Source organism: Oryza glaberrima, chromosome 1, assembly GCF_000147395.1.
Source record: "Oryza glaberrima chromosome 1, OglaRS2, whole genome shotgun sequence".
NCBI lineage: Eukaryota > Viridiplantae > Streptophyta > Magnoliopsida > Poales > Poaceae > Oryza > Oryza glaberrima.
The window spans coordinates 21,122,281-21,139,771 of NC_068326.1; the positions used below are offsets into that span (position 1 = coordinate 21,122,281).

Consider the following 17,491-nt stretch of genomic DNA (forward strand, 5'->3'; position numbering starts at 1 on the left):
TGCAAGCTACACAGTTAACTGTTAACTCAACCACCCACCCCCACGCGCAAGTTAAATTTTAACTCAGCGACCCACAACACAACCCTTCCCTCACACGCACTCGATCTAGTGCATACCACACAGTTAAATTTTAACTCAGCTACCCACCCCCACGCGTACTCGATCTGATGCATACCACACAATTAAATTTTAACTCGACATACTGACTCTATCTGCTATATATATTATGGATTCCCATCTTAGAAATCGTCTACCCACTCTTTCCTGTTCCTCTCCACATTTTACGGATCAGCGATGACTTGTGGTTCCTTGTGCAGAGAGGAGGAATGGTGATGGCGATTAGGGGTTGAGTGGTGGTGGCGAGGCAGTTCCGGTGATGGCTTGGCGACAGGAGGAGCGGTGGCAGTTCGGGGATGAGGAGGACCCGCGTCAAGGAGGAGCGGCGGATCCGGTGGCGCTGAGGTGCGTGGATAGGCACGATGGTGGCATGTGCGGTGTCGACGGGTGACTGTGGGCGGGAGACGATGCGGCGGTGGATCCGGCTGCCGCTCTGCGCCCCATGCGCGTGGATCCAGCTATGGCGGCGCGGTGCGGGCGGCGCGTCCGCGGATCCGGTGCCCCCTTCCTCCCGCGTGGATCCTGCACGAATGAAGACTATGGGCAGGAGGCAAGATGGCGGCAACCTTCGCGGCGGTGAGCTTGTCCTCCGGCATCCATGGAGCAGCGGTGGGCATCCAAGGAGACGGTGGCACCGAGCATGCCTCTCTCCGAGTTTTCATCTTCTTCACCGGTGGAAGGAGCGGCCACCGCCCGTTGTTTCCGTTCTCAATCTAGAAACCACCGAGAGTCACCTTTTTTCCATTCGACGGATCCAGAAGGAGAAGAAAGCTGCCAGGATCAACAACACCATCAATCAATTATTTTTCCTGGTTTTGGTTGGACATTGTCCTGTTATTTGATCTCACCGATGTATTATTGTATTATTTGTGTGTAATTAGTTTCTAATACATGTGATTCCTATATGATTAGATGCATCCGGACATCTTGCAAAAAAATTGCAATCTACATATCAGTATATTGACAATTAAAAAAGTACTATATGTAATGTTTGGAGTAAAATATTTACTATTTGTAATTTGTCAGTAAAAGTAACTAAATGATGTATGATAGTTGAATCTGACCATACCTAAAAGAAACAGAAATTCCATTCCCTGTGTAGAGAAAACTAAATTTAGGTGTACAAGCATTATTTTCGGATCAAGGACTCTATTCATTATCCACCACAACAGATTATCCACCACAACAGGATGTATCGCATGAAAAAAAATTCTGCTTATTTCGGGGCCTCCTCTAACAGCTTATGGAATTAACGCCAAATCAATGCACGCTATGATTTCGCAGTTTCTGGACCGGCGGATCCGGCGACATGGAGTTGATTTCTATCCGGTGAATTAATCATCAGTTAATTTCCATCGATGTAATTTCCGGGGAGATGTGCATCAAAACAATAAAATTCTAATAATAAAGTGTGAATTACGTCACACATCGCCATCACCGCCTAATGTCTCAAAGTTTTTCATCTACTCGTACCAGTTTACGATAAGTTAAAATTTAACTCATATTCATTGTCATCAGAAACAACACACATCCATAAAAAAAAGAATCTACCAGTAAATTTTTAACTACATAACCACCAACCCATAATTTTAAGTTAATGACAGCTCATTCATACAGCCAGAAAATAGGTAAAATTTTAACTCAACAACGAAATCACCGCAACGCATCACCCAACATAGTATTAGTTAAAATTTAACTTCACATTCGATTTTGTTTGGTCCGGAGGGAGAGGGTTCGTTGCTTCATGTTGCGCCATGTTTTACACAAGTTATTTTTTAACTCCACAGTCTGTTGGTTTGGTTTAGTGGGCATTCTTTTCGTTTGCGCCACAATTTCCGTCAGTTAAATTTTAACTCGCCAGTACCTTGGATAGATTTGGTGGGCTGACATCTCCTCGTTGTGCGTGGCACTGGGTAGCGCCACCGTATATATGTATATATGTATACATATATGTATATATATATATATGTATATATATATATATCTATATATATATATATATGTATATATATATATACACACAGAGCAATATTTACAAGAGAGAAACAATCTATCTATCTATCTATCTATCTATTTATTATATTATTAAAACAGCCTTGAAAGGAGGCACCACGTTCGCTGTGGGGGCTAGAAATTCCCACATTAATCGGAGAAAAAGAAAAAAAAAGAAAAGGAGAGTCCAAGTAGAAATACAATATAAAAATAGCTGAAATTCGGAATTAAAATAAGCAATACTGAAATAAGTTTCCATATAAGAACCCAATACGAGATTAATCAAAATTCAAAATAAAAATAAAATAGAATCCAAAATTAGAAAAAAAAGGAGAATCCAAGTAGAAATACAATATAAAAATAGCTGAAATTCGGAATTAAAAATAACTAATATTGAAAAAAGTTTCCATATAAGAACCCAATACGAGATTAATCAAAATTTGAAATAAAAATAAAATAAAATCCAAAATTAAAAAAGAAAAGGATAGTCCAAGTAGGAATACAATTTTAAAATAGCTGAAATTCGAAATTAAAAATAAGGAATATTAAAAGAAGAGTCCATATAAGAACCCAACACGAGATTAATTAAAATTGGGAATAAAAATAAAAATAAATCCAAAATTAGAAAAAAAATAAAAGAAGAGTTCAAGTAGGAATACAATTTAAAATTAGCTAAAATTCGGAATTAAAAATAAGCAATATTGAAAGAAGAATCCATATAAGAACTCAATACAAGATTAATTAAAATTCAGAATAAAAAAATAATATCCAAAATTAGAAAAATTAAAAGAGAGTTCGAGTAGGAATACAATTTTGAAACAACTAAAATTAAAAATAAAAAAATTAAAAGAACACAATACGATATTAATTAAAATTTGAAAAAAAATAAATTCTGAAATTTTAAAAATAAAAATAAGATTTCAATTAGGAATACAATTTATAAATAACAAAAATTTGGAATAAAAATAAAGACTATTGAAAGAAAAGACTGTCTAAAACACATGACGAGATAAATTAAGTAACATGCCTATAAAATAGTAGAGTGGTGGCGGTTGATACGTCATATAAAATTGTTAATAAAACACCAAATAGATCCTAATGACGATTAAAAGGAGGGACGACCAGCAGACTGTGAAGCAAACGAGTAAGGCGGTTGCCAGGACTTCTAGAAAGTAAAAAAAAAACCATTGATTATCATATTCGATTTTTAAAATCTCAATGCCTATAAAAAGGAGAAGCAGCGAGCGGGGTGTATAGGAGTATAGTTGCAGAGCCACCAACGGTTGACGAGACTTCTAGAAAACAAAAAATAAATTCCAACGATAGTTATGTTTGATGTTTAGAATCACAATGACAATAAAGAGTAGGCGGCGGATGGGCCGTAAAGGAGCATAGTGGCATCATTTTACGGGACTTCTAAAAAGTAAAAAAAAAACAATGATAATCATGTTCGATTTTAAAATCTCAATGATAATAAAGAAGGGAGGCAACGGGCGAGCCATAGAGAAGTACAATGTCAAAGCCGCTGACGGTTTGCCGGGACTTCTAGAAAGTAAAAATGAACCCAAATGATAATTATGTTCAGTTTTTAAAATGTCAATGATAATAAAGAGAAGAGACAGTGGACGGGCCGTAGATAGTGGACGGGCCGTAGAGGAGTATAATGGCAACGTCTAACGGGACATCTAGAAATTATAAAAACGAAACCCAACGTGACAATAAACTCTAAAAACTATAAGATCCAATTTTGAAAGGTTCCAAGGAGAATGAATAGAGATAGTGATAGATCGTTCAAGCAAATAAAGGAGGAGATGTCATAAGGGGTAGCAACTGGTGTGACTTTTAAAAACTATATAATTAGAAACACGGGGATGATAAGGTTTGGTGTTTCAAAGTTTTAAGATAATGAGATAGCTATTTAATAATTTTAAAGTAAAATCATACTTAAAAAAATATATGATTTTGTTTGGGTGCTAGCCGCGCAATTGCGCGGGCCAAGAAAAAAAAAGGAAAGGAGAGTCCAAGTAGAAATACAATTTAAAAATAGCTGAAATTCGGAATTAAAATCTTACCCGTTAGATTATAGTGGGGCCGAATTATAATGGTATAGATTAATTGATATAATTGTATACAAGATACAATTATATCTACATAAATTGAAGTTAAGAGTTGTATGTCTATTAAAACTAAAAGTTGTATAAAATCCAAATACACTTCTACGTATAAGGTTCCTATAAAAATAAAATTTTTCAGAGGCATGCAGCCTTGCGGAATTGAAATCAAACATGATATAGGATCTATACGTATGTAATGGACTCAATATGAATTATTGTCTGATTTCTGTTAGCCAAAAGAAGTTCCGTATGAATTAGATTATACATATGTACTTCTATAAATCAAGCACGTATCACAATAATATTTAGGCTTTGATATGGATGGAAACAGATCAACAAATATTAGGGGGACGAAAGCTGCGAACGAAAGCTGCAGCAGCAGGTTAAGCAACATTAAAAAAAGATTTCCGTAAAAAAAGGAAAAAAAGATTTCTGTATGGAAAAAAACAAGCGCTAAAATTTTAGAAATTGCTAACTAGCAGCCTCCGATAAAAAAAAAGTGCGAAAAACGGGTTTCCGCCTTCCGTAAAAAAAGGAAAAAAAATAGTGCAAACAAAATGTCCGATTCTAAACAAAAAAATCCCGTCCTCCGTGCCCCCCAAAAAAACAAGCGTGAAATTTTTTTTCTATCCGATTTAAAAAAAGTGCATTCCCGTTTTCCTTAAAAAGGAAAAAAAAATAGTGAGAAAAAAAGATTTCTGTCCGATTCTTAAAAAAATTAGTACGTATAAACCGGTCCTCCCGAAAAACCTCCGTGCCCGAAAAGAAAACAAGCGCAAACAAAGGTTCCCGTTTTCCTTAAAAAAAGAAAAAAAATAGTGAGAAAAAAGGTTAATGGAAGAAAAAGTTTTCGTGAACCGTTAAAAAAAAAAATCTGATTCCATAAAAACCGATGCTTTTCCAAAAATTCCTCCAAAAAAAAAGGTTGATGGGAAAAAACAAAGAGACCATAAAAAAATCCAATACGAGATTAGTAAAAGTTAGGAATAAAAAAATAAAAAAAAATCAAAATTAGGAAAAAAAAGAAAAGACAAGAAGAGTTAAAGTAGAATACAATTTAAAATTAAATATAATCAGTATTGAAATAAGAGTACATATCAGAACCCAATAGTAGATGAATTAAATTCGGAATAAAAAAATAAAATAAAATCTAAAATCAGGCAAATGAAAAAGAGAGTTAAAGTAGGAATACAATTTTGAAACAGCTGATGAAAATAAAAAATAAAAATAACAAAAGAACACAATAAGAAAAATAAAATAAATTCTGAAATTGGTGATAAAAAAGTAAAGACCATTGAAAGAAAATACCATCTAAAACACATGACGAGATTAATTAAGTAACAGGCCTATAGAGGAACAGAGTGGTGGCGGTTGATGGGACATCTAAAAACTATTAATAAATCACCAAATAAAATCCTAATGACGATTAAAAGGAAGGACGACGAGCATGTCGTGAAGTAATCGGTCAAGGCGGTTGGCGAGACTTCTAGAAAGTAAAAAAATAAACCCCAATGAAAATCATATTTTATTTTTAAAATCTCAATTACAAAAAAAAAATGAGAGGCAGCGGGCGGGTCGTATAGGAGTACAATGGCAGAGCCGCTGATGGTTGGTGGGTCTTCTAGAAAGTAAAAAAATGAATTCCAACGATAGTTATGTTCGATTTTACAATCCTAATGAGAATAAAGAGTATGCGGCGGACGGGTCGTAGAGGAGTATAGTGGCACCGTTTGACGGGATTTCTATAAATTATAAGAAAAAATGAAACCCAACGAGACAATAAACTCTAAAAAGTATAAGGTCTAATTTTTAAAGGTTTGGGCTTCTAAAAAGTAAAAAAATAAACCCCAATGATAATCATGTTTGATTTTAAAATCTCAATGACAATAAACAAGGGTGGCAGCGGGCGAGCCGCAGAGGAGTATACTGACAAAGTTGCTGACGTTTTGGCAGAATTCTAGAATGTAAAAAAATAAACCTAAACGATAATTATGTTCGATTTTTAAAATAATACTTCCTCCATCCCATTTTAAATGCAGCCATAGTTTTCCGCACCTAATTTTGACCGTCTATCTTATTTGACAATTTTTTTAAAAAAATTAAAAACATTAGTCACGAGTAAAGTACTATTCATGTTTTATCATCTCATAACAACAAAAATACTAATTATAAAAAATTCAAATAAGACGGACGATCAAAGTTGGGCGCGAAAACTTATGGTTGCAATTAAAATGGGACGGAGGGAGTAATGACAATAAAGAGAAGATGCAGTGGACGGTCATTGAGGAGTATAATGGAAGCGTTTGACGGGACTTCTAAAAATTACAAAAAAGAAGCCCAACTGGACAATAAACTCTAAAAACTATAACTTTTTAATCCAATTTTTAAAGGTTTCAAGGAGAATAAATAGAAACAATGGTGGATCGAGGAAGCTAATAAAGAATAATATGACAGAAGTAAACGGTAGCAACTGATGTGACTTTTAAAAGCTATAAAATTATAAACACGAGGATGATAAGGTTTGTTCTTTTAAAATCTTAAGACAACGAGATAACTATTTAAGAAATTTTAAGTAAAATCATGTTAAAAAAATATAATTTTATATGGGTGCTAGCCGCGCAATTGCGCGGGCCACCCAGCTAGTTAACTTATTAAAGGACTAGAAAAAGGAGCCTCCAAGTTCACTCTCACGGCCTAGAAATTCTCATATTAATCGGAGAAAAAGAAAAACAGAGTTCATATAAAAATACAATTTAGAAATAGTTGAAATTCGGATTAAAAAATAAGGAATATTGAAAGAGGAGAGTAGAGTCCAAATAGAAATACAATTAAGAAATAATAGAAATTCGGAATTAAAAATAAGGAATATTAGAAGTAGAGTATAGAGTCCATATAGAAATACAATTAAGAAATAATAGAAATTCGGAATTAAAAATAAGAAATATTATAAGTAGAGTATAGAGTCCGTATAGGAATTAAAAACTAACTAAAATTCGGAATAAACATAATAAATCTATTAACTTATTAAAGGAATAGAAAAAAGAGCCTCCACGTTCACTCTCACGGCATAGAAATTCTCATATTAATCGGAGAAAAAGAAAAACAGAGTCCATATAAAAATACAATTTAGAAATAGTTGAAATTCGGATTAAAAAATAAGGAATATTGAAAGAGGAGAGTAGAGTCCAAATAGAAATACAATTAAGAAATAATAGAAATTCGGAATTAAAAATAAGGAATATTAGAAGTAGAGTATAGAGTCCATATAGAAATACAATTAAGAAATAATAGAAATTCGGAATTAAAAATAAGAAATATTATAAGTAGAGTATAGAGTCCGTATAGGAATTTAAAACTAACTAAAATTTGGAATAAACATAATAAAATTAAAAGTAGAGTTTAGAGTTTGTATAAAATACAATTTACAAATAACTAAAATTCGAAATAAAAAAAACATGGGAAGAAGACTCTTATGTCAATATATGAATACAATTTAGAAGTAACTGAAATTCGAAATTAAAAATTAAAGAATATTGAAAGATGAGTTTAGAGTCCACATAGAAATACAACTAGAAATAACAAAAATTCAGAATTAAAAAAAATAATATTAGAAGAAGAGCCTAGAGTCTATATAGAAATACAATTTATAGATAACGAAAATTCGGAATTAAAAAAAAAGAAAAACTGAAAGACGAGTCTAGAGTTCATATAGGAATATAATTCACAAATAACTAAAATTTGATATTAAAAATAATTAATAACTAACACATAAATAAAATACAATATGTATATTACACCTAACTAGTTTCATAAAGTTAGTAGAAAATTTAAAATCATGTTGTGATTTTAATATATTTGAATAATACATTGAGAAAACATATATGCTATTATATGAGAGAACCTATAATGATGTTAGCCGCGCAATATACGCGGGCCACCATACTAGTTACAGTTAATTAGGATTAATCAGAAGCCTAATGAAATACTCCCAAGTTAATCAAGAGAGAAACAATTACAGTTAATTAGGGTTAATCAGAAGCCTAATGAAAGACTCCCAAGTTAATCAACTGATCCAAGGAGGACAGTTAGTTGGCACGAACATTCCATTTCAGTGGGCCCAGTGGTAGCCCATCAATGTCATGGGCCTTCGAGAAGCACTTTTCAGCCCACACTGAGACAGCTGGCACCGACCCCCTACTTCCGCTAGGTCTCTTCGTCTCCACTCCACTTCTCCGCCTTCTCGTCGGCGTCCGATCCCAAAACCCTCGCCGGCGGCATGGGCGACATCGTCCGGCAAATCCTGGGGTGGTTCCCCGGCCATCCCGCCTCCGGAAACGGCGCCACGCTTTCCGCCGCCGAGGGCTACGGCAGCGAGGACCGCGTCAGCGCGCTCCCCGACGACCTCCTCCGCAACATCGTCGCCCGCCTCCCCGTCAAGGACGCGGCTCGCACCGCGGCGCTCGCCTCCCGCTGGCGGCGCGTCTGGAGCTCCACGCCGCTCGTCCTCCGCGACGCCGATCTCCTCCTCTCCGCCGGCGAGGCCGCGGGCGTCGCGGCCGTCGGCCGCGCCCTCGCCGGTCACCCGGGCCCCTTCCGCGTCGTCCACATCGAGCACTGCATGTTCGCGTTCCACCGTCCCGAGCTCGCCGAGTGGGCGCGCCTCGTCGCCGCCAAGGGCGTGGAGGACCTCGTCTTCGTCAAAATTCCCGTCCACTACTTCGATGTGCCCCTCCCCGCCGACATCCTCCGCTGCGCCGCTCTCCGCCGCCTCTTCATCGGCAACTGGAATTTCCCGGCCACCTCTGGCTTCCCCCGCGGCGCCGACGTCTTCCCCCACCTCCTGGAGCTCTACATTTGGAACACCGTCATGAGCGCCAGGGACCTCAACCATCTGCTCGCCTGCAGCCCAGTGCTGCAGAGCCTCGCGCTCGCCCTCAACAGCCATCCCAACCGCGTCCGCCTCTGCAGCCAGAGCCTCCAATGCGTGCTTCTTTTCTTGTCTAAGGCGGAGGAGGTCGCCGTGGTGGATGCCCCACTGCTGCAGCGCCTCGTTCTGTGGAAAATATCAACTTCTTATGATACAGATGATGAGTTGCCAGTAAAGATTAGGCTTGCTTGTGCACCGGAGCTACAGGTCCTGGGCTATCTGGAGCCAAGAGCTCACCAGCTGCAGATTGGCGAAACCATCATCAAGGTATACTACATCCTGTTACGCTGACAATGGATCCACATGTCTGGCTGATGCATGGATCTTTTGTATGGCCATAGAACAACTAGGCACTCATTTGTCAATGGTTTGTGATTCTCTCTTGCAGGCTGACACAAAGGTGATTCCAAGCTCCATGGTTCCGAGTATCAAGGTATTGGCCTTGAGGGTGAATTTTTGTGTGCAAGAGGAGATCGCTATGCTGGTCAGCTTCCTCAGATGCTTTCCCAATGTTGAAACACTGCACATCGAGGTGACTCCGCACACACTCATTCAGTTGGGATATTCGCATTCAGAACATCGATCACTAGCTACAATTGTAATTAATGCCACCTTCATGATCCATATGTAATCGGATTGTTCACTGGTTTTGCAGTCTGATATAGATGATGAGTTCACTGGCCAGCCCCATGCCAAGTTCTGGCAGGAGGTCTGTCCTGTTGAATGTATCAATTCACACGTCAAGAAGATTGTCTTTCATGATTTTCATGGGGACAAATGCGAGCTTGAATTCATCGATTTCATCGCCAGGACAGCACAGGAGCTTCAGGCTTTACTGCTTATGTTGACCAGTAAAACGTATGGTCCTGTTGTTGATGTGGATGAAGTGAACAGCCAATTGGGCGTCCTGTCATTTGCATCTGAAGAGTGCATAACGTCGCTGCTTGGGCCTAAAGTGCAGATGGTTCACATATTCCACAGATCATTGGATCTTTCTGTGGATGACCCTTTCCTCTGATGAACTTGAATGCGCTGGCTGGATAAATATTCCTTGATTTTTGCCTTATTATGGGAAACAGTTACCCTTATGTTGCAGTGTTGCCTAGTTAGGCACTCTTGTTGTTAATGTGCTTCCTCTGAGATAGGGCTAGTAGTTTCAATATTACTAAGTGGCTGTAAGCGTTTAAATTTGTAGTACTATGGTTTACTGCAAGGACCACTGTCCCATAATATCTCTATGGCAATAGTACTACGTACTTACATCTATATGCAGTTCATGTGACTTTCCGTTTCTAGCTGTGGCCTGATGCTGTTTGAGGTAATGGAGAACTGGTGACAGCTGAGATAATCTAATGATTGCTATCTTATCGTTTCCATGAGATAACACGCATAGGTAAGCAGGTTACAGACTCACTGGTCTTGCTGATTGTGTCTGCTGTACATTATCTGGTTCATGCATTGTCACACTGATAATCTCAGTCTGATTTCTTTTTCTGCAGGTGCATTGATCTTTTTCTTTGGCATACTTATGCAAAGCTGTGTTGATCAGCTTGCCTACGCATTTTGGTCTTTTTGATGTTAATTTCATGTTACGTTTTGTTATTATGTTATGGCAGTAAGGAAAAACAGTGCCTCTTTCCAAGTTACTGTCACTCTGATAATCTGAGTATGATTTCTTCTATTCTACTGCATATACTGTATAGTAATATGGGAAACTATTATGATCCCTCGAGGGGATTTCCTACCGTTTGCTTAAAAACCAAAAACTGAAAAAAATGACAACACTCATACAACATATCTATACAACTCTATAATATCTATACAGGTCTTGTTGCAGCTTGCTAGGTGTTGGTTAGATGCCTGGGTGCTTCTCTAGCTTATAGTGTTTGCTTTGTTGCTGGTGTGTGTTTGGGTGGTCGTTGCGTGGCAACTGAACCTGTATGTCTCGCAAGCTGGCGTCCCCAGCGGCTGTGAAACTCTTTCAAGCTTTCAGCAAAGCCGTAGTTAGGCCTTTTCCTCCAAAACCTCAATGCCGCCTGTGTTTCATCATCAAGTGGTTTCTGTATTCTAATCGATTGTGCAGATACCTGCTAGTCAGGTACTGTATGGTTCACGCTGTCACTCTGATAATCTGAGCCTGATTTCTTCCACTGAATGTGCATTGTTCCTTTTTTTTCGCATACTTATGCAAAGCTGTACTTTTGTCCAACCGCTCTTTATTTTCACTGTATTTTTGACTGCTTTCATCAAGTGCAGAGGTTGGAGATGTATTACTCATTTTCCATTATCTAAAAAAAAGGTAGCTGTGGCTGGACCCATACTCTGAATATTGTACAAATAGAACTTAACTGCAACTTCTAGTTGACATATATAATTTATGACAAGTATATATAATTTTGCAGCACATATATTTGAGAGGTAGAAATGTTAGTTCAATTGTCCAGTAATACACAGCTAAACGGGACATCTTCCCAGAATAATTTTTTGATAGAACGATAACAAACTTCACACTGTCTAGGTGCCAGTTGGTTTGCAAAAAAAATAAATAAAAGATAGAACAATAACCAGTTGCACAAATCATAGGGTCATATGAACATGAAGGCGCCTCAAATTATGTAATTAAAGGGGCCATAACGAGCTGAATCAGATGGTGTCTCCTATAGTTCCATTTGTCGCAGTCATATGGGAATACATCCAACTTTTCTGTATCACTAGCTACTACTGACCTCAGAAGTAGTTTCAATCCTCGGACTTCTGTTTCTCATCTAGCGTATCAAACCAAAAAGAAGAAATCAACCATGAAAAATAAGCATATCCTTAAGGAATACAGCTGTTGTATGTTCTGTCTTAAGACGGGGTGGGAATGTTGGCTTCTCGCTTGGAGACTTGGGCTTCCATCGTTTGGCTTGTTGATGGAATAAGCTAAACGGCATATTTGCAAACGAAAAATAATTTCTGAATAAAACTTTTATATACATGATCTTAGCGATTTAAAAGCAAAAGCTAAAAAAAATAAATTTCGATGAAAAAACCTCAAAATTAACTCCAAATTTAAAGTTGAAAATTTAAATTTTGGCTGATAAGTATAAGCATAAACGAAAAGATGAAGATGTTCCTCGGTGATGCTACTCTCCTGGAAGTGTTCGCTGGAGTCTTCTCGATCAGGTAACATGTAGACCTCTTTACCTTTCCGATTTTAGTTCAACCATGTTGTATGTGTTTGCGGGTTACTCATCTTTTTATATGAAGTAGTCACATGCTTTCATAATTAGATTGTTTTATTCAATTAGTGCTTGAGTGAAGTATATAATTTTCTGTGCATGAGGAAATTGTTTGCATAGGCTGGCATCTTAATATTTTTGCATGTGAAAATATAACCATTTTCATAAGCAGTTCCTAGGATAGCCGCTTGTGAAAAACACATTCTCACAGGCAGCCGTATATGACTCTCCATGAAAATTGATGTATTTATTGGAACTTTTGTTCCGGGCCTGGAAACATTTATTTCCATTAAGCACACAAACACATATATTTGTGGAACCAACACCTATTCCTACCCCACCACTGTATCATCCACGCTTATAACGCATCCTAAGTGAGAAAAATAGTGGAACTGGAGCAACATTTAGATGGTTTTTGTTGACTTAATTCTTGAAACTAAGCTTGGAAGACCTCACAACTACTTTTCCTTTAAACACATGTTTAAATCATTGTATGTACTCTAAATAAATAAGACACGCTACACATTGAAGTTTAAACTGAGGTGGGTGGGAACATACACCCTTCATCCCGCAACACCATCATTGATGAAATAATGATGGGTGTTAGTAACATTTTCCATCCAGCATATGTGTGATTAAACAGGGAACCTTTAATGGCATAGTTAGAGGGTTTTGCCATTTACAATATATAGTAAGAGGTCTTGACATTTAATTCCCTGAACATTCCATTTCAATTCAACCTTTTCACCCTTTATTAACAGAAAGAGCCCTGAGGTCTAAACCACAAAATTACCTACAAATTCCGTCCATACCAACCACTCTTAGGGGTTTTTGACATTTAATTCCTTGAACACTAAAGCAATACTCAGAAGTTTCTTTTCATTTAATTAGCTGAAACAAATCTTCAACAAAAATAAATTAGGTTTAGTTATTTGTTATTTACTTAATCATTATTGATATATGTGGAGTGTGTAATTGCAATTCTTTTTTTTCCTTTTTCTTGTTTTGAGCCCAAAGGCATATATAACAAATAGACTCAAGATTTCAAGTTACACCGAAATAAAAAAAACAAAAACTCTTCTGATGAACATTAAAAAATTTATGTTTCAGCAATATTTTTCATGTCAACTAATCAATTTTGATATTAAATCTCATAAAAGGTCTGGAGATAGATCCATGATAATAGAGTTTCGAGAGCATCCAGGCTACACAAATCACATAATATAGAGTAACACATAATATAAAGATCAGTTCATGCAGCAACATAAATGGATCAGGTATATAAAATACAATACTAATGTCTAATGTTAAAGTAGAGATAGTATGCATGAATAAACATCACGAATAGACTCTTGACGTTCGGAAATAGCTTCAAAAAGGACATAAGCCTATTCTCTTGATCTTTTGATCCAAATGTTAGTTTTATAGCCAGGGCTTCAACACTAGGAACTGCTAGAGACAGGTTGATCAGGATGCTCTTGTTTGTTCCCTCAGTAGTGTAAGTGCATATAAATTTATAGTTTAATTAGTTTAGATTTCTTAGTGTAAATGATACAGTCTTTTGGAGGGATTAGGCTGCATTAGTGAACATATTGTTCACATGTTGAGTTTTCTGGTCTTCTGTTTGCATGGGAGTAAAACTAAGGATGACAAACTTACACATGTTTACACCACAAAAACACAAACACAAGCGAGCGAGTGTGCATCGATTAAACAGTCCAGATTAAAAAAGGTACTTTCCAGACCAATGCATCTATGTACTCCCAATGAATATATACTTAGGATTAAATGACTTGAAAAATACCCTTTCCACACTACAGAATTGAGCGGGAGTGCGAACTACGTCACTAAAAAATGGAACACTCCAAACCCCAAAACTTTATTTTATTAGAAACTCTCATGTGGGCATTTACTCCAAATAAATGTGTGCGCAGCAAACACCCTTACTACCCACCATTGTGTCGTTGACACTTTCAATCCAGCCTAGCTAAGTGAGGAAAAAAATAGTGGCATTGAAGAAACATTTGGATGGTTGTTGCCAACTAAATTCTAGAAATTGAGCTTGCAAGACCTCACAATAAACTTTTCACAAAACATGCATCTAAGTTGGTACTCTAAATAAATAATACATGGGGCACATCAATGGTTAAACTGAGGAGGGTGGGAACAAACACCCTTCATCCTCAGCACTGTCATTCCGAATAGTGAACATTAAAATAATAGTTGGAGTCATGGAGGGTTTAGCCATTTAGATCAGTTAGAGGTTTATGTCATTTAATTCCCTGAACACATTAATTGAACGGTGAAGTGATTTGCCGTTTAATTCTCTGAACATTAAAAGCAACATTGAGATATTTTGCCATTTATCAATTCCTTGAAACAAATCTTTAGCATACATAAATGAAGATACAATTATAGATGTGAGTCAAGATAGAAGATTTATGCTGACCTCACCGCAGCTAGCCCATATCAAACCCAATTCAACATTTCTCCCTTCAATAGCACGTAGAGGATATAGGGCCCTAAGGATCATGTCACAAAATCCCTGCCCCACATTGTGCCCGCTGCTAAATTGCGTCCATGCAAACCACCATGTTCTCCCTCCTTTCCCTTGCCCACAAACTCCGTCCTCCCCACCATTGGTCAGCGGCGCACCGCTGCCACTGACAACACCTCTGCTAATGGTGGTCAGGACCAAATCTGCCCTCCCCAACAATCTCCTCTTTGAAATCGTCTCCTGCTTCCCATCATTGATGCCATTCGCACCACCACACTTTCTCATGACTAGTCAAGGATTCGACACTCAGTGCCACTCGTCCTCGAAAATTTTCAGATTTGGCGTGGAGAAGCCTAGAGGACAGTCATGCTGTGGTGGAGCGCACATCTGAATGACCGATGAAATAGGTGAAAAGGAATCATATAGGTAAGTGAGCGAGTTGAAAAAAAGAAAAGACTCACCATCACTACTTAAGGGTTGTTTAGCATGGCTTTAAATCTCAAATCCATAAAGCTAAACCAAATACCAAGTGATGATATGGAAAAATAAGGATGGAACATTGCATGAAGCAGTACCATAATCAACTGTAGAGACATAACGGGCTTGACCCTGCTCTACACCTCTGCTTCACCCTCACCTTGAAAATTCCGTGGAGATAAACTCCAGCTCAACACTCTCTTAATGTAAATTAAAATGTCATCAACTATAACTTAACTTCATCTAAAAACAATAATTAGCTCGGTATTGTTTAATATGCACAGACAAATGTGTATCTAACGGGTACAAAAATTACAACTTTGAAGATATAAAAAATCAAATAACTCCTAAGTTATAACTGGTGGTACCTCTGATGGCAACTTTCCATGGATGGTATAGGGACTCATGTAACTTGATTCTAAAGAACATTTGTAGGTTGGTACGTAGCTCGTGTGTCAATTTTGAACAATTAAAGGCTTCTATCTACAACAGGGCTGTAAGCTAGGGCCTAGGGGGAATAGAAAGAACATTTAAGAATAGAAATCAACCACAAAAACTTCCTAGAATACTGGAGATCAAATCTAGAACAGGGATATATATTGATAGTATTCGGCATAGTGTAAGTTTAAGATATGAACAATCAATACGAGACATCACATATACATTTAAGAATGAGTTTGCATATCAATAAAGTTAAAAAGTTTAAAGATCAAGCAAGAGGAAATTCATCTTAATTCTGCGGTGCTTCTAAAAGCATCTTATTACATGGAGACGGGAATAACCCAATAGAACAACATGCACAAATCATTGGGTCATATGAAGCTGCAGGAACACCACTCAACTAAAGTAATAGAAGGGGTCATCAGGAGATGGATGAGATATTGTCTTGTATTTCAATTTGACGCTGTCATAGGGAAGTACGTCCAACTTCGCTGCATCACTGGCCCAACCGACCTCAGACTCAGACAAATGGTTCCTCAGAATAGTCTCTTTCTCAGATGATGGATGAGGAGGATGAGTAGAATGGAAAAGTAATGCATAATATCAAGATAAGTTCATGCAGCAACAAAAATGGATGAGGTAAATAAATAGTCCTAATGTCTAATGTTCAAGTAGAGATAGTATGCATGAATAAACATCACATATAGAGTCTTGACATTTGGAAATAGCTTCAAAAAGGATAGAAGCCCATTCTCTTGATCTTTTGATCCAAACATTAGTTTTATAGCCAGGCTCTCGACACTAGGAATCGCCAAAGACGGGCTGATCAGGTTACTCTCCCTTGTTCCCTCTGTAGCATAAGTGCATATAAACTAATAGCTTAACCTTTAGATTTTTTAGTCTAAATGATACAGTCTTTTAACTGGAGGGGTTAGGGTACATTAGTGAATGTATTGTTGACATGTTGAGTTTTCTGGTCTTTTGTTTCCATGGGAGTAAAACTATGGATGACAAACATACACATGTTCACACCACAAAAACACAAACACAAGTGAGCAAGTGTGCACGGAGTACACAATCCAGATTAAAAAAAAACATACTTTCTAGAGCAATGCACCTATGTACTCCCAATAAATATATAGTTAGGATTAAATAGCTTGAAAAAAAAACCCTTTTCACACTACACAAGCGAGCGGAAGTGTGAACTACGTCACGTAAAAATGGAACACTCCAAACCCTGAAACTTTTTTTTATTAGAAACACGCGTGTGGGCATTTACTCCAAATAAATGTGTGTGAAACAAACATCCTTAGTACCCACCATTGTGTCGTTGACACTTTCAATTCAGCCTAACTAAGTGAAGAAAAATAGTGGCATTGAAGAGACATTTGGATGGTTGTCACAAACTATATTCCAAAAATTGAGCTTCCAAGACCTCACAGTAACCTATTCACAAGACATGCATCTATGTTGGTACTCTAAATAAATAAGACATGTGGCACATCAAAGGTTAAACTAAGGTGGGTGGGAACAAACACCCTTCATCCCTGGCACTGTCATTCCCATCCATCCTAAGTGACAGGATAGTGAACAATAGTTGGAGTCATAGCGAGGGTGTAGCCATTTAAATCTGTTAGAAGTTTTTTCCATTAAATTCCCTGAACACGCTAATTGAACAGTCAAGTGATTTGCCATTTAATTCCCT

At 37.4% G+C, this 17,491-nt stretch overlaps 1 protein-coding gene across 1 annotated transcript; it reads left to right on the forward strand.

The window, feature by feature from the left end:
- Positions 1-8,492: 8,492 nt before the first annotated feature.
- On the forward strand, positions 8,493-10,369 carry LOC127760306 (F-box/FBD/LRR-repeat protein At1g13570-like). Its single transcript, XM_052284549.1, has 3 exons — positions 8,493-9,417; positions 9,539-9,682; positions 9,806-10,369. Exons 1-3 carry the CDS (start codon positions 8,500-8,502, stop codon positions 10,166-10,168), a joined length of 1,425 nt encoding a protein of 474 aa, XP_052140509.1. The 5' UTR covers positions 8,493-8,499; the 3' UTR covers positions 10,169-10,369.
- Positions 10,370-17,491: the final 7,122 nt, after the last annotated feature.

Coding starts and splice junctions, on each gene's coding strand:
- LOC127760306 (XM_052284549.1), top strand. CDS start 8,500: ATGGGCGACATCGTCCGGCAAATCCTGGGGTGGTTCCCCGGCCATCCC. Junction 9,418..9,538: donor TTGGCGAAACCATCATCAAG/GTATACTACATC, acceptor TCTCTCTTGCAG/GCTGACACAAAGGTGATTCC. Junction 9,683..9,805: donor TTGAAACACTGCACATCGAG/GTGACTCCGCAC, acceptor CTGGTTTTGCAG/TCTGATATAGATGATGAGTT.